General features: G+C 59.0%; 1 protein-coding gene and 1 long non-coding RNA gene across 8 annotated transcripts; one reads left to right on the top strand and one right to left on the bottom strand.

Annotated features, from left to right (window-relative positions):
- Window positions 1–2,166: 2,166 nt before the first annotated feature.
- Window positions 2,167–13,305, bottom strand: LOC131496523 (SLAM family member 9-like). 7 transcript variants are annotated; one of them, XM_058702163.1, is made up of 7 exons: window positions 13,066–13,303; window positions 9,298–11,332; window positions 7,984–8,376; window positions 7,319–7,615; window positions 5,849–5,983; window positions 5,562–5,647; window positions 2,167–5,305 (listed from the first exon to the last, which is right to left on the bottom strand). In XM_058702163.1, the coding sequence occupies exons 2-7, from the start codon at window positions 9,317–9,319 to the stop codon at window positions 5,213–5,215; spliced, it is 1,026 nt and encodes a 341-aa protein (XP_058558146.1). In that variant the 5' UTR covers window positions 9,320–11,332; window positions 13,066–13,303; the 3' UTR covers window positions 2,167–5,212. The 7 variants fall into 7 exon arrangements, 6 of the variants coding, with proteins under 6 accessions (XP_058558146.1, XP_058558145.1, XP_058558144.1 ...); XM_058702162.1 differs by having other exon boundaries at window positions 9,298–11,329; XM_058702161.1 differs by having other exon boundaries at window positions 9,298–9,700.
- Window positions 8,262–9,749, top strand: LOC131496525 (uncharacterized). The gene is made up of 2 exons (XR_009254530.1): window positions 8,262–8,399; window positions 8,585–9,749. It is a non-coding gene; the product is annotated as an uncharacterized LOC131496525 (long non-coding RNA).
- Window positions 13,306–23,172: the final 9,867 nt, after the last annotated feature.

The raw sequence follows: 23,172 nt of genomic DNA, 5'->3' as shown, positions 1-23,172 counted from the left end.
CGCGGAAGCTAAGGACGTCCCCGCACACAAGCAGCGTTTGCCAGCCGCGCGGGGACCGGGTGTGGAAGGGAAGCAAACCCAGGAGAGAGATCCTCACCCAAGCTCGATCTGGTCGCTGTTTGCAGAAGAAGTAAGGGAGGCAGGAACTTTAGTCTCGTAGAGACGCTCCCGGGGGAGAGTTGACTGGGACCCACCATCCGGTCTATCCCATTAAAGCCCACGCATGTGGAAGGTGGGAAGGGGGGGAGAGGGCAGAGGGAGTCGAGGCGCCAGGACCCTGGCACCGGGCGGCCCCGGCCGGGACCGGGGCCCTGCCCCCTCCACCCTGGATGGGGACGCGGGAGGAGGGAATGAGGTCAACTGAGCGTCCCAGGGCTCATCCACCCAGATTTCGCCTCCTGCATCATGGAGCCGCTCACTTCCCGACCCGCAGCCCTGTAACTGGACGGTCGGAGCCGCACCCCCCGTGGCCACGTGTCCAACGCCTTCTCAGGGACTCTGCACCTCTCGTGTCCTCCATCCAGCCTTCCTCGGCGGCCTGTGGCTTCAGGCAAGCGGATGGAGCCGGACCCCGGCTCCCGGCTCCACGTTTGTTCCTGTTCGTCTGCCTCCCCCTCTGGCTGCCGCCCCTTTTACCGTTTTCAGCAGCGTTTTCTAAAACACTCAGCACGGGAACATCCTCTCCCGCGAGCAGGAGCAACGCCATCGCCTCCGTTCTCCTTGTCCCACGGCTGAGCAGGAGCGGGCAGGGCGGGACCGTCCCCTCGTGACCTCGAGGCTCCCTCCCCTCACCCCTCCGCCCTCTTCCTCCAGTTCCCGGGCACGGTTTTCACGCAGCGGCCGAGGTCCCGCCGGGACAGAAGGTTCCCGGGAGTCCCCTCGGGCTGGGTGGACGCCTGGGACAAGGGAACCGTGACTCTCGCTGGGACGGTCAGTCAGAGTGGGAGAAGAGCAGGGAGAAAAGAGGGCGAGGGAGAGGATCTCAGGAAAATCAGCCGCCGGGAGAACCGAAGCCCTGGGTGCCCAGCGGGGAGAGAGATTTGTGTGGGGCCTTCAGTGTGGGCGCCGGGACGGGGTAGGAGCAGGACAGGCAGGGGATGGCCAGGGGGCGCCTCGGCCGGGGGCAGACGGGCAGCTGCACACACGGCTGGGGATCAGCTCCCTCTGCGACCACACTTCCCGTCTGGCTCGACAGAGCTGGGTTCACAGTCAAAGGATAGGAACAGACATGCCGTGGTGTCCCTCCGGGTTCTCCAGGGAAGCAGAGTTACAGGGATGCTTGCAAGTCTAGAGAGATTCATTGTACAGGTTTGGCTCCCATTCTGACAGAGGCTGGCGGGCCTGGAGTCTGCAGGGAGGGGAGCCAGGCTGAGACAAGGGAAGGTCTGCTGTTGAGGTTCAGGCCAAATGGCATCAGCCTGGACACACAGGGAAGAGCCAGTGCTGGAGGTCTCGTCCCCTGACCGTCTGCTGCAGAAATCTTTCCTCCTCAGGGGAGGTCAGACTTGGCAGCTTCCAGGCCTTCACCCGATGAGATGCGGCTCACCCACATTGTGGAGGGCAGCCTGCTTTACTCAGAGTTTATCCTTTTCAGTTTATCTCATCCCACATGTCCTCGCGGAAACATCGAGAATGATACTTGACCGCAATTCTCGGCACTGTGGCCCAGCCGGGTGACGTATAAGATGAACCACCAGATCCCACAAACACGAATCCAAAGAAACGTAGAAGGGCTAAATTATATCAGAGAAAGTAGACTTCAGAGCCCGGCAAGTTACCAGGGGTAAAGGAGAATAGCGGACAATGACGGAAGGTCAGTTCAGCAAGACGTGACGAGAACCCCCGACGTGTGCCCACCTGAAGACAGCACGGCACCAAATACACGTGGCAAAATGGCAGAACTGAAAGGGAACAGGTGCGTCCACCATCGCAGCCAGAGGGCCCAGCACTCCCGTCCCGGCAGCGCGGCGAGAGGCGGACAGTCAGCAAGAACACGCGACGCTAGACACGACCACGGACCAGCCTGACCCGGCTGATATCTGAGGAACACTCGGCCCCACCAGCAGCCTGCAGAGCCCTCTCAGCTCCCAAGACAGTGTCCCATCCTGGGCCGGAACACAAACGTCAACGATTTTTCGTGTCCTGAAATAATGTGTTTTCTCGGACTGTGACAGACCTCGGGTAGAGTTTAATAACAGAAAGATGACGGGAAATTTCCAAACACTTACGGAGGAAACGAAACAAGTCTCCACAGCGCAAATGTCAAAGAGGGCGCCTGAAGGGAAATATCTCAACATTTGAAGTGAGCGGAAATGAACGTACAAGACATCAAAACGTGGGAAAAGACGCGAACAAGGTGCTTATGAGGAAATGAACATGATTCAAAGCATAGTTTACCAAAGGAGAAATGCTCCAAATTTATAATTTAAGCATTTATCTTACAAATCTATACAAATACGAGCGAAACAAATGCAAAGCAAGTGGAAGAGAGGAAATAAGAAAAACGAAGGTAGAGAAAATGAAACCGAGTGATGTAATAAAACATATTGACAGAAAAGCCGACAGCGAACGTCACTGTGGAAGGCGGAAAACTGGACGCTTTCTCTTAATGTTGGGAACGAGCCAACGGTGCTTGTGGTCACCGCTCCTCTGCAGCATCTAGGGAAAGTCTCATCAGATGCACTAAGGCAAGAAAAAGAAATGAAGTAAGATATAGATTGGAAAGGGGAAAAGAAAAGCTGTCTTGATCACAGACGTTACTTATGTTTGTCTACGCCGAAAATCCCAGGAATCTACAGAAAATTCCCCAGACTCGTAAGCGAGTTTGCCAAGAGGGCAGGATAGAGGCCAATGGGGAGGGGACTGACGGGCCGTGGTAGCAGCAGGATCGAACAGACATGTAACAGTTTGTGCTGCAGGCCGGGGGCCGTCACGGAGGCCCTGAGCAGGTGTGCGGGGGCAGGTGGGGCCATGTGGTCGAGCACAAGGGGATTAAGGGTGGATGGTCCCCGGTGCCAGGGAGCCCCATCAGGATTGGGGTGGTACCCTGGTCCTGTGTACCTCATGTCCCTGACTCTCTGGTCTACACTGAAAATAAGAATCATTTCAGACTTCAGGTCGGGGCTCCTCTCTCACTGACTGTGTGCAGTGAGGTTAATCATACCAACCACCTGCTATAGTTCATGCAGCCCAGCGTCCAGGAGATGCTTTTACCTGCTCCCTGCCCACCAGCAGGGGTGAGGTTTCAGGACCCCGGGGCGGGGTCGGGGAAGAGGCTTGTTTCACAACATTTACTGCAAGGTTCAGACACAGCCCGGCTCTGCCCCCTCTCCGGATGCGGATACCGTTCTCAGATACTTAGAATCGTCCTTTCAGTTGCAATCTGGATGTTTCTGGAAGCCTTAGTTCTGAGGCACGCGCCGCTGCTTGGCTGGAGGCTGGTGTGTGCGTGCTCCCTTGCAGAAGCTGAGGTTTTAGGGGCGATTAGCTCGTCTGCTTTCCTCTGATCTCGGGGGATCCACCTGCTTCCGGTGGAGCCTCAGGCTGAGCTGGGGAGGCGGACAGGCAGGGACATTTGAGACCCACTTCTGTCCTGCTTGGATTACTAATTCCCGCAAATAGCAGGCCACTCTGTATGCATGGGGGGAAGAGGTAGAGATGGAAGGAGAGAGTTTGTGAGTCCAAGAGGTGACCTGAGGCTCAGGTAGGCGACCAGCCTCTCCTCCGAACGGAACACGCACATTCATGGCCTGAAAACACTTTCCCTCCTGTGGGGGCCGAGCTCCTGCTCTGTCTTGCCCGGCCCCTGGATTACAAGAAGGGAAGCTGGGCCGTGAGGGCAGGGAGAGAGGGCGGGGAGGACACAGCGCAGGGGTGAAGAGGGGGAGCCGAACCCACAGCCCCAACAGGCGGGAAGCACGTGTGCCAACCCAGGGTCTGGTTCTGTTTCCTCTTGAGTGAGTGGCAGAAACCGCTAAGGCTTCAGCGTCTCTGGCTTTCCTTTTGCAAATGCGACAACAAAATAAACTTGTTGCACCCGAGGCGCTTGGCACCGGCCTGGGGCTTCAGAGGCACCGGATCTGGGCCCCTGAGCAGGAAGGAAGGAGTCCAGGGTGTGGCCCATTTCCTGAGAAGGGGCACCTGCTGTGGGTGGAGGTGGCAGCTGACGTGTGGGGGTCACCGCTGGGGGCTCTAGGGGTCCCCGTGAGGTGGGGCCCAGGTGCGGGATCAGCCGTTCAGTAGGCGGAGCCCCAGCCGGGGTGCAGGCTGCAGGGAGGGAGCCAGCAGGGTCAGGGGGACGGACCAGAGAAGGGGGGCCTCAGACGGGGCCTCACGTGTAGGGAAAGGTCCTTCTTAGACACGAGGAGCTCAATGTCCCCCGTGGGGACAGGAGAGAGAGGGAGGCAGAGGTCAGTAAGCGGTCAGGAAAAAGTTAGCTGGCAGAACGACAACTCACTTATCACCTTCTGCTTTTTCCTGAGAAACCCTGCCAGGCGCCAGCACGACCGGCCACAAGGGAGGACGTTTCCCAGGACGCGGGAAACCAGACGACGGCTGGGACCCAGGCCCTGGCTGCGGTGCGGCTCGGGCTCCCCCAGCTGTGCGGCCTTGAGACTCAGCCTTTCTGGCCTCCTGCTCCTCGTCTGCAGAGTGGGCACAAGGACACCCAGCTCACACAGTGTCTGCGAGGGCCCAGTGAGTGACGAACGAGGAGGGTGACGAGATCAGTGCCCGTCACGGGGCCAGGACTCAGCAAGCCCTGGCTAGTGCGACTCTGTATTCTTTTACACAGCTCTCAAGCACAGACTGAGCCAGCTGGTGGTGAACCGGTCGAGGCTGGAAGGTGAGACTTCGTGTCGATGGGTCCCAGAGGCCGAGGGTCCGGACAGGACGACGGACGGGGCACAGACGTGGGGAGAGTGGGCTCCGTTTACGGTTGCCAAAGGGGCTGAGGCTGAGCGGAACCGGACCACAGCTTTGGACTCGTTTAACGACGAAGGTCCCCCTCGATCTGCCGCGATGGGTGTCTTCCGCTCAACTTGTGCACAACGTGTCCGCATAGAGATTCACTGGGGTTGGATGAATCCGGTCCCTGCTGAGAGCAGTCAGAGGGGGAGGGGGCAGGACCAGGGCCGCAGGCATCACGCGCACAACAGAGGTGTGGGGGGGGGGGAGGGGAGGGGGGGGAGGCTGGATTCCGGGCTTCTTCCAGTTAAATCACCCTCAAGCCCTGGCCTGGGTGGCGGACCTCACTGTAGACTGTCGTGAGCGGTGTCTCCTGTTCGAGATGTGGTTCCCCCGAACGCTGGAACGCAGACAGAGGGTTCCTGCCACAGCTGAGGGACACAGGGGCCCCAGAGGGACCCGCACAGATGCCATGCCGCTCACGTGACCTCCCCCCAAAGCGCCCAGCACTGCACGGACCCCGTGTTAACTCTGCACTGTCTGGAGAGGGATACAGAGGCAACGAGCCAGAAACTGCTGATCCCTGGGTTTGACAAACTCACACCCAGGCACAGGGACATGGGAGAACCCAGGCTGACTGCCTCGCCCGGCCTTACCTGGTCCTTGCTCTCCCTGGAATTCTGCTGGCTCAGCTGTGCATACTGGACGTCATCATCATGGTCCCTGTGCTCTTCCTGGGACCCTGCACGAGAGTCCCACCGATGGAGCTTGAATCTGAGCCTTGGAAACCTGTACCCTCCCCCAGCATGCCCCCCTCGGTCACGCCCACACCCACCAGCCTTCTGCGGGGACATCCCTGAGCAGCAAGACGCAGGGGAAGGGAGCTGAGGGTCAGTGGGGGCGGGGGGAGGTACGTGGGCACGGGAAGGAGAAGTGCACCTGCCTCTCCCAGGCTCCAAGCTCTGCTTCCTCCTACGTGAGCACAGAAGGTACAGTCCAGCTCCGAGGATCAGCAGCACGACCACAAGAGCCCCCAGGATAGCTGGCAGGTGGGCAGACCCGTCCGGCCCATGTGGACCTGTTTGCCTCCCACACAGACAGTGAAGAAGGATGAGACAAGAGACAACGTCGCATGCCCGTTGCCAGGCACGTGGAGACGTGCGAAGGGACCCGGTCTCGGCTGGAGAGTGGGGAACACGGCAGGTCCTGTCGCTCAACCAGCACCGGGCCCCTGCTTGGGGCCGGGGTGCTGAGAGGGACAGGACAGGGTCCAGGCGCTTGAGTGGCTCAGCCGTGGGGGGAGGGCAGGGAAAAGGCCGAAGTCAGCCAGCCAGGGCCATGGCGGTGCACTAGAGGTTCACAGCCGGTACACGGGTCTCCAGGGAGGGCTTCCCGGAGGAGGTGAGGGCCGAACTGAGTTGAGGGAGGAGCCGGAGGGAGGAGGGTGAGTGGGAGGCAGGAGGCTCCTCCAGAGGTTAGAGGTCACTGAGGGACGAGCTTCCTAGGGGACTCAGGGAGGCTGAGGCAGCAGGGGGACGATGGGGTGGAAGGACGAGGCGGCACACAGGGAAGCCGGTCGCTGCTCGCTAGGGGACACGCTGATGGTGAGCAAGTCAGGTGGGGAGGCCGAGGTGGGACAGGAAGGCAAAGCAGAAGCAGCCGCGGGCCCTCCCTCCGGTGCCCTTGGCCACAGCATCAGCTCTCGGTGGGGGGGGCCCTGTGCTCCTGAGAGGAGCCGAGGGGTGAGGGCGGCTCAGCGGGGGCTCCTGCAGGGCCCTGAGCAAACGAGGTGAGGAGCCCTGCTCGAGGTCAGTGCCTGCTGGACGGGACCCCAGCGGGGGCTCCTGTGGGCCAGCAGGGGTCACACACGGTGGGGCAGCTGCAGGCAAGGGGTCCCTGGACGGGAGTAAGGGGGAAGGGGAGGACACGGGACTGGAAGGTCTGGGGGAAGAAGGAGCAGCCTGGCCAGAGGCTGAAACCTGGGGAGCCCAGGACACATCCGGGAATCCAGGCAAGCACTTGGGCGGGAAGCGTGTCCCCGAGACCGGAGACGGGCACACGAGCCCCGATGCCTGAACCCTGCAGGCCGCGGCTGGCTCGGCCTCCCTCTGGTCGGTGGCACCGACCACTGACTCTCCCCCCTCGCTTGTTGGAAACCTCCCGGGACACACAAGGACTGAAGGATGAGGCAGGGGTGAGGTACCGAGGGGGCTGCCTGGACCAGCAGGGTGAGGTGTGCACAGGAGCAGGAGAGAGACACCGAAAGGCAGAAGCAAGCGGGATGTGCCTGCCAGCCTCCTGGACAGGTGACGGGTGGCAGGAGGTGACGTAAACATGGGGGACAGAGCCCGGAACCCTCACCCAGGGGGACCTGAGCCCCAGAGTCCCCTTCCCTCTGACAGGATGCACTCACCGTGGGCACAGACTTTCCCAAGGTCCTTGGTGGCAGTTTTCCGGTCCCCTGGGTTGCTGACCACACAGGTGATGCTGGGGCTGGGCTGGCTCAGGGGCAGCTTCAGAGCCAGGGTCCAGGGGTTGGGGGCCGGTCCTGGGACCCCTCTCTGCTCCAGCTCCCTGGGGAGGCCCTTGCTCTCCCAGGACACATTCACGTCCTCTCTGGTTCCCGGGGCGTGGCACTCCAGGGTGACATTGCACCAGTCTGGTGTGATGGATGGAGTCTCGCTCATGATCTGGGGGCAGGGCACGAGCTCTGGGGCCCGAGGGACAAGAGGACACAGGGTCATGTGAGTGGGGAGCATCACGCCTCAGGCTTTCTCGGGCGGAATCTCACTGTCGCCCTGGCATCCTCCCCGAAAGGATGGTGAATCCACTTTACAGATAAGACACATTTGACCCAAATAGACAGTGAGTGGCTATGAGGACGGGAGCCACTGCGTGAAGCCTCAGGCGTGATCTCAGCTCTGCCTTGACTTGTGGTGAACACACTGCGTCCAGTTTCAAGGGAGAAGCCAGAGCCTCAAGGTGAGGTCTGGAAGGGGTCCTGCCAGGGGGGCCAGGGACACTCCCAGGGACAAAAGAAGTGGGTAAGTATGTATTGGGGGAGGAGCCACCACCTACCGTAGACAGTGAGGTGGAAATGCCAGTTCATTTCTCTTCCTTGTGTTAAGGAGACTCGAGCCCAGTACTGCCCACTGTCCTCAAGGGTCAGGTTGTCAATCCTCAGGGTCGTGGTGTTGAGCACATGGACCCTCTTCTCGAGCTTGTCCTGGAAGTTGACCCATTTTGGAACATCTTCCCCAGGAGACACGTGCAGCATGATCGTGTAGTTTCTTCCAGATTTAATGCCCCAAGAAATCTTCTCCAGCGTGACTCCTGGAAGTGATTCTGGACTTCGGGTCACATGAAATGACACAGAACCTCCTTGAGTTCCCGTCAGAGAAACCGGGTTTCCAGAATCCTCCACTTGAGACCCATGAGTTCCAGAACCGTTGACCACAGTGCTGAAGGCGCCTAGGGCATTGGAAACAGACACGGTGAGTGTTTTGTCATTGAGAATAAGGAGAAAACCCTAGAACCCATGGCGCTCATGAAATCCGCCCAGGAGACTCCCTTGACCCCGGGAGGCGGGACAGGGCAAGAATTTGGAGCCATGCTGGAATCAGGTCCTGGTCCTCGTGGGGCGTCCCCTTGAACCCGGTCCTGACCTGCTCTCCCGCAGTGTCCTCGCCGCCTAACTCTGAGAGTCTGGACGAGACGACATCACGGATCGAGAGCCCCGAGCACATCTGGGCCGATGCCAAGTGCCCAGCGTAGGAGGCAGCTTCCACCGTGGCTGCCCACACGCTGTGGGAGCCCGGGCCCTGGAGTGGGGGCCGTGCCCTGTGACTTGCTCTGGAGCGGAGTGGCTCAAGGTCAGGCTCAGGGAGGCTGTGCTACGGTAACACGCACTCCAGTCGCTCAGGGGCTGAGACAAGGGGAGATTCTGAGACTGAGGGGGGTCCTGTCACACAAGGTAGAGGCATCACGCCCTGGTGGCTGCCGCCCCGGGGCCACAGCAGGGAAGGCACACAGGGGAATCGCCCGTGGGGGCTTCTCTCCCTCCAGAAGCGGCGTGACCTCTGCTCATGGGTTTGGCCACCTAGTCACAGGGCCCTGGCTCCCTACCCAGAACTTGAAAATGTGGGAGAAGATATGATGGGTAGGTGAGCTCTGCTGTGCCTGCCACGAAGACCACGCTTCCCCAGACGGTCCCCGAGACACCCTCAATGTCCTTCCTCAGTCACCTCTTGCAGAGCCGTGACCAGAAGGCAAGGGCCTCCGGGCCGCCCCTCCGGACCCCAAAATGCCCCATGCGGCGCAGCCCAGGGGACCTGATACCCTGGGTCCTTCTGGAGACCGGGATAGGAAAGAAGGGGATGGGCAAAGAATGACCTTGTCCTGAAAGGAAGCCCATGTGTCCCCTGCAGCAGGGCAGGACCGCCTGGGGGACCGCTGCCTGCCAGGGCCCCAGACACCTCTCCAGGTCCGTGAGCTGTCCTCACGCGGGGCCTGCACCCTCACTGTGTTCACATCGTTCCTGGCTCTCCCAGGAAGCAGAGAACCCAGAGAAGGGCTCAGGCCAGTATTGCTTGTAGAAGATTCCAGATCCTTCTATGCAATGATGCCCTCACTAACTCCCTCATTCCGACAGCAGGCGGCTGCATCCCGCCTGACGCTGCCCGGCCCGGACGGCAGGTCCCTGTCCCCACGTGCCAGCTGCTGTGTCCCATTGCGGTTTGGATCTGCTTGTGTCCTTGGCATGTTGTGTCCCATTACTTTAGAGGAGCCGCCGCACCTGTCGTAAGAGAATCAGCCTGTTTTCTAACACAGATAACGTAATTCTTTTCCAACATGCACATCGCCTCTGTCTGTGGACTCTGGCCCTGCTCTCAGCCTCAAGAAGCTGGATGTACCCGTTACTTGTAAGGCTTATTGGTTTTACGTCTTGCAGAAAAACATCGGCCCCCCAGCAAAAGTGTGCTGTGAACCCGGTCTAGATTCCTCCTAGAACTTTTGCAGTGTTGGTGTGTGAATGTGACCGGAAGGGACTGTGCTTGGGTCTCAGACCAGGAGGTCCCTTGCAGCAGGGCGGTGAGGACGGGGGAGGGTCCGGGAGGCGGGAGTCCTCCGCTGTCTGCAGCCTGTGGCCTCAGGCAGTCATGTAACCTCCCTGCCTTCTCCTTGAGTCTCTGACGAGGAGACAATGACCGCGCTCCCCTCAGGGAACCGTTGCCAGGGTCTCAGATCGCGAGAGCTTTCCCTTAGGTGTGAGCTGTTCCCATCAGGACGATGTTTGCTCCTGGCAAGCACAACTGGGGTCCGCCCCGAACTTCCCAGGTCCCGGATGGAGCCCTGTGCTCCCCACCAGCTGCCCTCTCGGGGTCTCCTCCCAGGATCAGAGATGGGCTCCCGGGAGACAGACACCCATGGTGCCGCCCCACAGGCGGCCACGGGAGCCAAAGTCCCGCCGGGCCTCCGCTCAGAGCCATGGAGCTCTCAGAGCCATGTCCACGGCAGCTGGTTTCCATGGTCCCTGTCAAGTCCACAGCACCGAGAAACTGAGCACACCTGTGCAGGGGGGGGCAGCGTCCTAGAGACGAGGGAGGGCCGGATACTGTGGCTCCACATGGTGTGGGCATCTCCCCATTTCTCTCCACTGGGCTTCCTCGTGGCTCTAACATATTGTGTGTTCATCACAGCTAGCCTATGGATGGTGCAGTTGGCCGAGGCAGAAGGTAGGTGTGGGTCCCCCCCTCAGGCTCCTCCAGGAGTCAGATGCCCAGGGCGTGTATGTTTGTTCAGGCAGCCGCAAACACCATCAACCCGAGCGCACGTAGCATATGTTGGTAATTGCACTTTGAGTTTCCTGATGGCCGGGACAGTGCGCCCTCGATCCTTCCAGTCCTTCTCTGACTGGGCTGTGAGCACTTGCTGGCTCCCTCAGGAATGAATGGGCCCAATGAAGTGTCCGGGGAGACCCAAAGGCAGCTCCCCAGCTAAACGGTCAGGGCTGAGCTGATGTGGAAATAGGCAAAGTTGGCTGCAACTTCCATGAAATTCAGAGAAACAGCCCTTGTTGCAACCGGGGTGGGGGTGGGGACGGTGCACTGGGCTCCGGGAGGGACTGCTATTCAGCCTCCACTGTGGTACCTTCCCGAGGGCTGTTCGCCAGCAATTCTGAGCCAACAATGACTGTCTCGTGCCCCCAGCGTTGGTGAGAGGGGCTCAGCACTAGGGAAGCGGAGAGAAAGGAGGTGGCATTTTGTGCTGACCACAGGCAGGCCTGCACGGCTCTAGCCGGGCCATGGGTTAGCGGCTTCTTATCGGTTCACCGCTGTGGCTCGTGTCCTGAGCCTGCCGTGCACACAGAGTTTGCAAACACCCGGGATGGGGCTGCTGGCCTTCACACATGGTCTAGAAGACCCTGCTCAGGAGTGGAGACAGAGACAGCAGAGGGTCAAGGATTGTGAGCTGCGCTTCGAAGAGACGATATCCTTCCGACCTGGGGGCTGAGCCACTGATGGCAGAAAGCCTAGGCTCCTGGTTTTGAAGGGTCCTCAGCTGTCCGTCCCTGTCAGCACCCGGGACTAGGACAGGATGGAGACAGAGAGCACAGGCCTTGGAGAAGCCAAAGGAGAGTCCTGTCCAGATGGGGGCACCCAGGCCCAGGATGTCATAGTGGGAAGGGCCTTGAGGGGACCTTTCACAGAGGAAGGGGCTCCGTCACTGGTGAACTTAACCCTGGTTTATGAAAGGCAGAGACAGACCTGGAGCCAGCTTCGCTCTCCCCCAGCCCAGGGCTTCCCCTGCAGGGAGCTGCCTGCACCTCTCTCCCTGCCCTACCCTGCCCTCTGTGAAGGGGCTCACTCTCAGCGGTTCCCAGCAGTCCTGGGCTCTCACGCCCCAGCTATTCTCCTGGGAAAGGGCACCCAGGTACCTGTCCGCCTGTGGCAGGGCAAGACCTCGGGCACCTGCTGGGAAGGAGGCAACCAGGGAGGGAGGAGGCTCAGCCCTCAGGCTGCAGGGGAGGGCCTGCCCCCCAGGCTGGATGGTGAGCCTGGGCTTCAGGAGGCTGGAAGCCGACTCAAGCTGGGAGGAAGGCAGTGAGAGCTCTCAGATCAGCAGAAGGTGCTAATCCCAGAGAGGAAGGACAGAAGGACAGAAAGACAGACGGCCAGGGACACAGGTGGCTGTGATCCAGAGAGCCAGGCTTTATTTAAAGAAGATAAAATTGAAAATTCAACAGTGAACATAAAATTTTCCATTTCCTCCCTTCCTTCCTTCCTCCTTCCTCCTTCTTTCTACCTTTTTTTTTCCTTTCTTTCCTACATAATTTTCCAATCCAGATGTTTGTGGAGAAACTCTATGTAATTTCAGATATTTCTCCAGTCAATTAAATTGAAAGAAAGAGAAAGCCTACGTTTTTTTATTGACAAAATTATTTGGATAACAGGGATGTCAAAGCCTTATAAGCCAAGCTCATGTCTAATGAGAAACGCCCTGTTTACAGATGCCCCGGAGTCGGGAATTTCCTAGAACCCCGGTACCCCCCTTCCCCAGACAGGCCAAGGCACTCAAGCAAAACATTGCAGGAAATGAAATTCCCAGGAATCCATGGCTCTCGAGACCTCGGTCTTGTCTTTTGTTTTTATTTCATCTGTTACACGAAGGCAGATGGTCTCAGGGGAAGTGCTAACGGGAGTATCTGGGTTTCATCAGGACAGTCTTTCTTTCAGTTCCCTTTTGGGGACCTGCTACTTCCCTTCCCGTCACCCCGTTCACCCTGTCCCAGGGCCCTGATTATCAGTGCCCTCTGTTCCATCCACACCCTTCCAGCAAGTGGGCGCAGACACCCTCAAATTCCGGAGGCCGCCCTCCCTTCCTGGTTCCTTGTGTCCGTGCCTTCCTCTTGCCCCAGAAGCGGGACCAGCGTCGTCCAGCTCCCACGGGGACCCTGGGTCGGCCCCCTGCTCCCCTCACAGCTGCAGAGGCAGCCTCTCCCCTGTGTCAGGCGGGTCCCGGCTCAGAGCCAGATGCCCCCCTCGTGCTCCCTGACACAGTTGGTATTTCGGGCTGTTCCCCACAGACATCAGACACACGGGACCCCCGCCTCCCTGCCCCGCACACCGGCCTCCCACCCGGGGAGCCCGGGCCACTCACTGAGGACGAGGCTGCTGAACCCCAGGAGCCGGGAGGCCCAGCACAGGTGGGGGTCTTCTGAGTGGGCTCCCATCACAGGCTGCCTCCTCCAGGCTTGGTCTGGGCCGAGTTGGCTGTGGAGGAAACATCCAGAAGGCAGAGGCAAGAGAAGAGGCGAGCTTCTGCTCAGAACACTCTTAGGCTCTTCCCACCCCAAGGGCGGAGCTAACTGTCTAGGACAAGCTGGCTGGTCTAGATAAGCCATTCAGATGCTTGCTCTTATCTCTGGGACCTGCAGTGACACTCGGGGAACGATGGTGGAATAAACATAGGAACCCCCCCTCGGTGAGGTGCTGTGTGGGAGATGCCCTGTCCTGTGGGCAAGACAAGCCTGGTGATCTCAGCTCCCCAGCTGGCAGCCAGCGGGACCCCTTACCTGTTTCCCTGGGTTCACACTCTGCTCAGGCAGCCCTGCTCCCCAGGGCCAGCCGATGGCCAGGCCCAAAGTCGCACAAACCACTGTACCAAGGACACAGTGACCCCCCTGCTTTGGGCCTGTCCTCTGTCTTAACACCATTGAACGAGTCAAATCTCCTTTCTGATTTTCTCTGCACTTAACTGTCGGGTGTCTAAGGAAGATGCTCTGAGCACAAGAACAAAGCGCTTTGTGGGAAGGGCCCACCCCCACACCCCAGTGCAAACACGGGCATTTCCCTATTGCCGGCACCCCAGGCCCTCCGGGCACCCAGACCCGCCCTGCCCCCCCCACAGAAGGCAAACCCCCCCAACAGGGCAACACCCCACCAGCGCGTCCCCCTAAGGCTCTGCCAGCCCTGGGCCCGCTCTCACACACAGGCAGGGGGCAGGGACGGGCTCCTCCGTCCACAGGCTCGGCTGCCTCAGACTCACGGCCACCTGCTGAGGGTCAGGCCTCTTCTCCCCAGACGGGGCCCCACGACCTCTGAGAACCTTGTCTCCTGTGGACCCTGGGGGAGCAGCCCCATAACTCCTCGCCGGCCGTGCCCTTTCCCCGCCCACGGAGGCTCCCCCGAGCTGCTCAGAGCCTCGGATCCTAAGGCTGGGCCCCAGGATGGCCGGGGACACGCACTGAAGGTAGTCAGCCTATGGGCTGGGAAGTCCCTTCTGGGGATGTGGAAGCCCATCCTAAGGCTTTGGATGACCATCGCAGGTCACTCAGCAGGGCGGAGCAGGGACTGGACTCCTAACCGTGACCTCTGAGATCCAACATCCCAGCCCCCGTCCCTTCCCACCGTGTGGCCTCCAAGAGTCCCCCCGTCCACTCTGGGCTCCCCGACCTGCTCTGTGCTCTCGGACAAGAGAGCATCAACACCGCCTTCTTCCCCCGCTCCCGTCCCATAACAGGGACGGTCCTTCAGAAGGCTCAGTCCCTGGCCTTGCAGTTAGAAACTCCTCGGACGGAGGCCACACCTGGGCAGCTCACCACTGGTCACTTCGGCGTGATGGGGAGCAAGTCGGCAATGCCCCTGTCCCTGTCCCTGTCCCTGCACCCCCGGGGAGCACCTCGGGGGAAGAGTGTCTGCTCACCCAAACCACTGCGTGGGGGGCGGGGCCCAGGGCCCAGGAGGGAACCCCCAGCAGCTGCAGGTCAGGGACACGGGAGGGGCCGCCAACACACGTGCCACGCCGTCACCCCACCAGGGACATTTCGACCCCACGTGCTGATCTCTGTCACTCGTCGCCGTCCTGGGCAGCAAGAGCTAACGTCACCCGTGCACAGCGTGTCTGGTTTCTGCGGTTCCCAGGCTCGGTCCCTGCGAGAGGCGGCGGATATCAAGATTAGCGTCCGTTTTACAGATGAGCAACGTCGGGGCCCATTTAGGGTATTTGATGGGCCGACGGTCTGGAAGCCGGGACATGGCGGGGCGAGGCCCACATCTCAGGCTCACAGGCCACTGGTCTGTCCAGACCTCAGTCCCTCCTGACCTTCAGAAGCCCCACTGGAGGGGAAGGGGGAGGGAGGCCAGGCCTGCCCCCGGACAGCCTCTCTCCTTTCTCACACCCCCAGGCAGAGGAAACAGGCCCTGTGGCCTGAACCCTGCAGCCAAAGAGGCCCCTGCTGACCACAGCCTCCCCCCTACACTGCCTGCGTCACACGTGGGCCAGCGCCTCCAGCCCTGCTCACCGTGGGGCTTACTTCTCCCACACTCAGCCGCTTCCGGAACTTTCTAACCAGACTGGCAGCAGCTAATGTAGATCATGACCCTGAGCCGGAGAATGCGCCCTGGGCAACATGGCTTCTGTGCTGACCCGCGGGCTTCGGGCTGGAAACCCTCCTGGACGTGCCGGGGCCACAGTCAGCTGCTGGGAGAGTGGCTTTAGGACCAGACCCAGTGAGAATCTCATCTTTTTCACTCATTCCCTGCGTGTCCCGGGACAAATGGCTCCATGGACCTGAGTTAGTGAGCTCTCAACACGGAGGGATTTGGAGACGCTCCAGGGGTCACTGGGTTAATCACCGGGACTGTGTGGGGCCAGTGAGGTCACCAATGCTCCGGAAAGCCTCCAATTGTATCCAGAATGCCCGTCTCCAGGAGAAACCTCCTGCGTCCGGAATGTGTTGGATTTACTCCTGAGCAGATTCCCAGCAGCTCCCCGTCCTGACTCTACATTTCCCTAATTTCCTTTCATAGAAATAGGACTGACCTTGAGGACGGGAAACCCCTGAGGATAGAAACTCCTTCCGTCTCCAGCTCCCGTCAGCATTTCAGGTCAGGAGCCCGCGGCCCGCTCCCGTCACAGAAATGTGAGGGTATATTGTAGACACTTACCAACAGCACAGTGGAGTCTCTCCCCCAGGAGAGGGAGGCCACTGAGCCCAAACATAACACGCGCACGTGTGGCCATTGGACGGGGACCGACAGAAGAGGAAACGGGAAATGCGTCCACCTCCCGCGTGCGCCGGAAACAAACGCGAGATACTGAGTCACGTCCACCCCAAGGTCACACCGCGGGGTGGATCCTGAGTGCACACGGGCCCCACGCGCCTGGCGTCTCTAACAGCAATCCCAGAGGGAACGGGACTAGTGATGAGGCCCTCCCGCCCCGGGGTGTGTGAGCAGCCGGGTCCTGCCTGCACTGTCCTCCCTCGGGACACCGGCTCTGACACGGCCCGGGAGCCTCCCCCCGATGAACTTCAGGGCCAGGACCCCAGTCAGGACACTGCCGTCTATTGCCAAACCCCTCAAAACCCCCCCACCCGGGCGTGGAAGGGCCCCTCCCTCCTGGAGATGGCCGACCCGGGGGCGGACCCTGGCCACGTACTCAGACCTGCCCCCGACCCTCCAGGCCCAGTGACAGCGGCCTCGGCCCTTTCCAGCTGGTGAGGGTCCAATACTCCGTCCCTCCCCCCCTTCCGTTCCTGGGCCCCTGCCGAGGGATCCTGGGGAGGGGGGAGGCAAGTCACCGTCCCCATTGTCTGTAGGGTCCCCAGATCGAGGAGGGCCTGCTTGCCAGACTCTGACAATCGGAGCAGGGCCCCGACCTGACCTGGGGGAAAATTACCGCTGAGGATGCCACCAACCTGCCATTACATCTGGACCTGGAAATAGTTCGACCCACATCCCGGAGCAGACGCCCAACTCTACTGTCCTAACAGAATCTACCTGTGGGGTCTCAATAGGCCTTGTGGGCCGGGGACATCTGGCACCGTGTGTTCCCGAGCAGTGCTGCCTTGCATCTTCGGGCGGTTGACATTATTGAGCGCCTACTGTATGCCAGGTGCCGAGGCCCCTCACTTGACGGAGTCCCGTGTCTCAGGGCACCCAAGCACGATGGACAAGCAGAGCAGCAGGACCAGGACCCCCTCCTCCCCGGCTGGGGGTCCCCGTCCGGCTGGGGGCGAAGTCAGGAGCTTCCGAAGGAAATCGGGGCCCCTGAGGTCCAGGAAGGTCTTTCCATCTTGTGTCCTCAGGTGTCACGCGGGCCATGTGGGTAGTGGGCACGCAATGCATGTTTTCTGGATGTGAGGAAGGCTTTACTCCCACAGACCTTGCAGAGGAATTGGGACAATTCTCTGGGCACCAAGCTTCGATGTGGGTCACACACCGCACCAGATACAAGCAGACGATGCCTCCCACAGGCGTCCCCAGCGATGAAGGCCTGAGGCTCTGAGCTGACCTCTCCCTGAAGGTTTTTCTAGACTCAGGTCAGAGCTCAGAGGCCCTGCCCCCCTGACCTCTGCTCCTCGGGCTTCTGACCACCCAGTTCCCACAGATCTGGCCAGAGAAGGCTGCCTGTTCCCGCCACCGCTGTCCTACCCTGGTGAGCACCGGCCTCACCCCTGCCCCAGCAGGCCCAGACCCAGGACCCGGCGCAGGCTCACGATGGGGACAGCAACCGCGGGCTCTGTGCCTGGGGTTTCTCCGACCCTGAGCCCTCACCTCACCTTGGGACTCAGCGAATATTGGAGGAGTGTGGCCAGGTCACCCAGACATTAGCTGAAAAACAAGCAGAAATGACTGAGGCTCATTCTGGGTCCTGCACACCACCCACCCCTACTGGTTTTGGGGGCCCATCCTCCTCCCGATGGGTCTGCACCCCCACTCAACCTCCCATGAGGTCGTCACTCCGTTCTCCAGGGCAGAGGGTCTGTGGGTGTTCCAGGCCCCCAGGGCCCTGTGCTGGACAGCCCGCACCCCAGACCTCTCACGCCCGCTGTGCCCAGCCTGGCCTCCGGGGTCAGTGATCGCCTGTGCTCCCCCTGTCCAGGCAGTGCAGCCCCCTTGTGTGTCCTGCAAATCCCTGAGGCCCGGCCACAGCTTCCCCCGGGATGAGCAGGGGGCTGGGGCATGTCCCCTTCTCTTCCTGCCAACCTCTCCAGGTGATTCAGCCCTTAAAGCCTGTTCCTTAACCCACAGGTATATTCAGGAATTCCTCCTGAAACCTGGTGCACGACTAAGAGACCCACCTTGCAAAATGGCACAAGACCCTGGAAACAGCAGTGGGGACACAAAAGTGCCCTTTTAAAAGACAGAGAAACAGGGGCGCCTGGGTGGCTCAGTAGGTTGGGTGACCGACTTCAACTCAGGTCATGATCTCACGGCTCGTGAGTTCGAGCCCCGGCGTCGGGCTCTGTGCTGACAGCTCGGAGCCTGGAGCCTCCTTCAGATTCTGTGCCTCCCTCTCTCTCTGGCCCCTCCCCTGCTCACACTCTGTCTCTCTCTCAAAAATAAATAAACATTAAAAAAAATAAATTTAAAAAATAATTTAAAGGACAGAGAAACAAAGAGAGGAAACTGAGGCACCCGGCTGTTTGTCCAGCCCCCCCCCCCCACTGCCCTCCCTGAGCCAGGCGGCTTCGCTGCACCCCCACCCCAGACCTCCCACCCTGTACTTCCCTCTGCCTCCACTTTCCAGGTTCATGGTCCTTGCCTCGGTTTCTTTGAGGAAATGTCCCAAGAGCCTCCGTATTCTTCTGCCTCTGAAAGTCAGATTAAACCTGTCCCACGTGCTTGTGTGAAATCACCGGCTGAGCAGCCCCGTCCTGTCCGGGAGGGTCCTGGTGAAGAATCGGGCTGGGACCCAGAGCGGGGCTCCCCTGGGAGAACCTGGTCCTGTTCCTGGAAGGGATCCTGAGCAAGCCTCCCGGGAGGGGAGCCGTGTGGACCGCAGACACAGCTGTGTCCCTGGGGACCCGGGGGAAGGGGCCCAGACTCGCTGGGGGAATGGGTGGTAGGAGGAGGCTGGGAAGTAGGTCAGTTCCACAGATGGATCAGACAGAGTGGGGACGTCGCGCCTCCTGGGGAGCCCGGCCCTCGTCATGTTAAGGGGGGCGGGGCACAGGCCTCGAGCATCCCCGGCGGGCAGGGCCCTGTGCAGGGGGCTCCGCGCCTTCTCCAGGACCCCCTGTGGCTCCGCGGTTCTCTCCTCCCCACCTGCGCTACAGAGGTGCGGGCACCCGCACCAGGACTCGTGGGAAGAAGGTCGGGATCCGAGTGGGAGGGGCCGCAGATGACAGACCACAGGCTCTGTGACCCGCCTTGTGTGCACCCCCAGAACAGGCCAACGCGGCCATCCCGTTCCTGCTGCCTACGGAGGTGGTCCAACTGGAGACAGGCGGCAAGGGCTCACGTCTGGGGACGGGGACTTTGGGATTCGTGAGGACACAGGGAGACTCCTGGGGGCCGGGGCGTCCCTGTCCTGACCCCTGCTGCTTATGTGGAGTGTTTCTTTAACTCATTCACCTATAGGTTTATGCTGTGATCTCTCTGTATTATTCCCACAACTGGGAAGGTCTTTTTTAATTTAATTTAATTTTTTATTTTTATTTTATTTTATTTTTTTTTAAAGGGAGGGTCTTTAACAGAGAACACTGTGGACAACTTTTGAGCATAAATTGTTCCCAATATTTTTGGTTTTTCTGCCTTGGGCTTTATTCACAGATGTGAGTGACGAGGAACATGCTGGGAACAATTCACACTTCTCCCTACTCACCGCCCTTGTGTGTCTAGAACACCAGTAACTTGGAACATGAGCCCAGGTTTCTGAGCTGCTTGTGTTTTCTCTTTTCAGATTTTCTACACTCATTCCTGAACATGATCCCTTGGAAAATCCTGTCATATGTGGGCTGGTGACTCGTCTACATTGTGTGAAGAGAGGGTCCCTGAGGGAGAGACTACCAAGGACTCAGGGGGGCCTGGGGGAACCGGAGAGGCTTCCGGAGCCTGTGAGGACCTGCTGTCCCTGCGGACGAGGAGCCGTGCACGTCCTTCCGTTTGGGGCCACTCATCCTGCTCCACAGCAGCGGTTCCTGTGTTGCCAGGGACCCAGAGCCAGCCCCGCCCTCCCCCCCCGCCCCCCCCCCCCCCCCCCCGGCATGGGCAGGAGCAGGTGCACTATTGTGTGCCCGACTCCACAGTGATCACTTTTCTTCCATTTAACGTTTCAACCTGTCCCAAGCAGGCAGGTGCTCTCCCATGACCTGGGTCCTCCCGCAGTTCCCTGCAGAGGAAAACTTAAACCGGAGTCAATCTGGAAGGAGCCCCCCTTCCCAGAGATTCAGTGTCTGGAAGGCTCCGGTTTGGGAGAAGAGGCAGGTTATTCAGACGCCCAGGTACCAGAAGCTCTTCTCCTGCCCTTACCTCAGCTGTTTTGAGAACGGGACGATCAGAGGGCTCCGAACTGGGGTGCGGAGGGCAGTTGGCCGCTTTACGAGGTCACTCGCCACCAGGCCGTGGCCTCTCGTGCCACAGCAGCGGGAGGAGCAGGGCATTTCTGCTGGTGTGCTGGCTACAGGGTCCCCGTGTCCCCTGTTTCTGCCTCCTGGAGCCGCAGACCAAGACCCTGGGCTGGGCCTGTGCCTGTGGTTGCTGGGAAGGACCGGAGGGGAAAACTGGGCCCGAGGGCACCTGGCGGCCCCTTCCCCACCCGGACCCTGGGACACAACACCAAAAGAACCCACAAATGCGCTGCTAAAGGTCCCAGAGGCCAGAGTTCAGAGCTGTCAAGCAGCTGGAAGTTTGGAGGAAAAATCAGAAAAGCGTGAGAATCTAGAGGGACTGAGACCCCAAACCAGAAAGCAATGTGCCAACCCCCTGCCTGGCAGGTAAAGCGTTCCCACAAGAGGGAGACCCTGGGGACCCGGTGAAAAGAACAGCACAGCAGAGGGACCACTTACGGACAGATGGAGCCACGCAAACCGGAGCTTTTTTTTAGTTTTTTTTTTTTTTTGGTAATGTTTATTCATTTTTGAGAGACAGAGACAGAGAATGAGTAGGGGAGGAGCAGAGAGAGGGAGACACAGCATTGGAAGCAGGCTCCAGGCTCTGAGCTGTCAGCACAGAGCGGGGCTTGAACCCACAAACCGTGAGATCGTGACCTGAGCCAAAGTCGGACACTTAACCGACTGAGCCACCCAGGCATCCCGTCTCTCATAATTTTAAATGCACGTGGACTGTATGAGTCAGAAAATCTCACTCTTGGTTGTTGACTCCAAAGTCCCATTCCCAAAGAAATGAAAACCAAAGCTGAGGCCAGCGGAGACGAGATAGGTGTCCAGGGAGGGAAATTTCCCCCACCCGGGGCTGCTCTTGCAAGACCCCGAGAGCGAGTGCCTCCTTAAAGCTTGCACCTAACGCTTTCCCTGCCTCACCCTGGTCCCAGCCCTGAGCAAACGTGGCCGCACGAAGACACACGTGTTCGTGGCATCGGTGTGTGTAACAGCCCAAATCGGGAAACAGCTCGAGTGTATCTGTTGGTGGGTGGACAATCACGCTCTGGTGCATCCACACAGGGCAGCGTTATTCAGCACCAGGGAGACGCCAGCCACGAACAAGCATGGAAATGTGAGGGGCTCTCCGAGGCACGATGCTAAGCGGAAGGCGTCAGACACAAGAGATCACAGACCGCATGACTCCGTTTACATAAATTTCTAGAAAAGACAAAATTACAGAGTCCAAAAGCAGATCGGGCGTTGGTTGCCTGAATCCAGGGGGATCCAGAGGGAGGGCGACGGATTGAAAAAAGGGTTAGTGATGGAAATATGCCCCCCCTGCATCGTGATGGTGGCTCCCTCACTGGGTACCTCTGAACAAATGCGTGCATTACGCATCCTTCAAGGCAAACAGGATTTGCTGGGGCCCTGAGACAGGCTTTCAAGCCCCGAGGCTCACGGACAATCTCGGCCACGGGGGGGAGCCGATCCAGACGCCAGACAAGGGTTTGTCCAGCCCTCTGCGTCTCACCTTCCCAGGACCGGGTGAGAGGTAGCATGCGTTGGGAGAGTCAAGCGCACGTTAAAGAAACAGATGCACCCGTCCTTACTCACAAACAGCAAATGCTTCCAAACCAAAGCAGAGGATTCCAGGGGCCAGTGGAGCCCGGGAACCACCGAGGGAAGGGCGTGGAAAGGCGCAGAAGTGGGGGGAGCAGGGTTTGTGCTTCATCAGCTATTTTTTTATTGATGTGTAAGGTACGTAGAGTGGAAGTTACCAATTTTAAGTGTACGAGATTTTCTCGTGTTTCCCAGAAGGGGGGCGGGAAACGTAACTTTCCTACAACTCTGTCTTAGACTCATTTAGGTTTTTTACTTCTTGGGTTGCCGTGGGGACAGTTTGATGTGCCATGTGCCTCAAGATATGAGTAGGCACGCCTGGGGGGGCTCAGCCAGTTAGGCGTCCGACTCCTGATTCCAGCTCAGGTCATGATCTCGCGGTTCATGAGTTCGAGCCCTGAGTGGGGCTCTGCACTGACAGAGTGGAGCCTGCTTGGGATTCTCTCTCCTTCTCTCTGCCCCTCCCCCACTCGCACGTGCTGTCTGTCTGTCTCTCTCTCTCTCTCTCTGTCAAAATAAATAAAATTAAAAAAACCTTACAAAAAGATATTTTGAGTAAAACTGTGCCTCCCCTTTCGGTTTGGATCCTCCTTTCAGAACCATGTGGTTGGGCCGGATGTTGATGTCTGCGGCTACTCAGTTACTGCGACAGGTGGGTTTAGACACGGGAGGCCATGGGCTGCGAGCTTAGTCTGTGGATTTGCTCTGAACTTGCTAGGAGAACTTGCACCTGAGGCAAGCGGCCTGGGCTTATGACGTGGTTCCACTGCATGGTGACAGGAATGCCCTTTTGATTTGTGTGTGTGTGTGTGTGCACGTGTGCATGTGTTCATTTTTGCACGGCCCTTGTGTAGCCAGCATCATTGGCATCATTATCTCTAGGAGCAGAGCCTGGAGAAAACAGCACGCTGGCAAATGTTGCTTTTTTGCAAACCCTTCTGGGAGAAACTGTTGGGTGAGATAAAGAGCTTCGCAGAAGTTACAAAGTTTCTTTCTTTCTTTCTTTCTTTCTTTCTTTCTTTCTTTCTTTCTTTCTTTCTTTCTTTCTTCTTTCCTTCCTTCCTTCCTTCCTTCCTTCCTTTCTTTTCTTCTTTCTTTCTTTCTTTCTTTCTTTCTTTCTTTCTTTCTTTCTTTCTTTCTTTCTTTCTTTCTTTCTTTCTATTTTACTGGAAAAAACCACAGCAGACTAGGCTGCCACAGGGCCAAGAGTTATGTTCACTTGGAATCAAGAAACTCCCCACACTTGAGACGCTCGTTGGTGTCTGGGCAGAGCACCCCCTCCCCGCCCCCGCCCCAGCACGGTGGCAAGAGTGTGG

The sequence above is a fragment of the Neofelis nebulosa genome, chromosome 15 (assembly GCF_028018385.1).
Source record: "Neofelis nebulosa isolate mNeoNeb1 chromosome 15, mNeoNeb1.pri, whole genome shotgun sequence".
Taxonomy (NCBI): domain Eukaryota; kingdom Metazoa; phylum Chordata; class Mammalia; order Carnivora; family Felidae; genus Neofelis; species Neofelis nebulosa.
Note: the sequence above shows the minus strand (reverse complement) of the source record. Positions and strands in the feature narration are given on the sequence as shown.

Coding starts and splice junctions, on each gene's coding strand:
- LOC131496523 (XM_058702158.1), bottom strand. CDS start 13,138: ATGGGAGCCCACTCAGAAGACCCCCACCTGTGCTGGGCCTCCCGGCTC. Junction 5,984..7,318: donor TGGGAAAGTCTGTGCCCACG/GTGAGTGCATCC, acceptor GGAGGCAAACAG/GTCCACATGGGCCGGACGGG. Junction 5,306..5,561: donor CCAGGGAGAGCAAGGACCAG/GTAAGGCCGGGC, acceptor TCTGCGTTCCAG/CGTTCGGGGGAACCACATCT.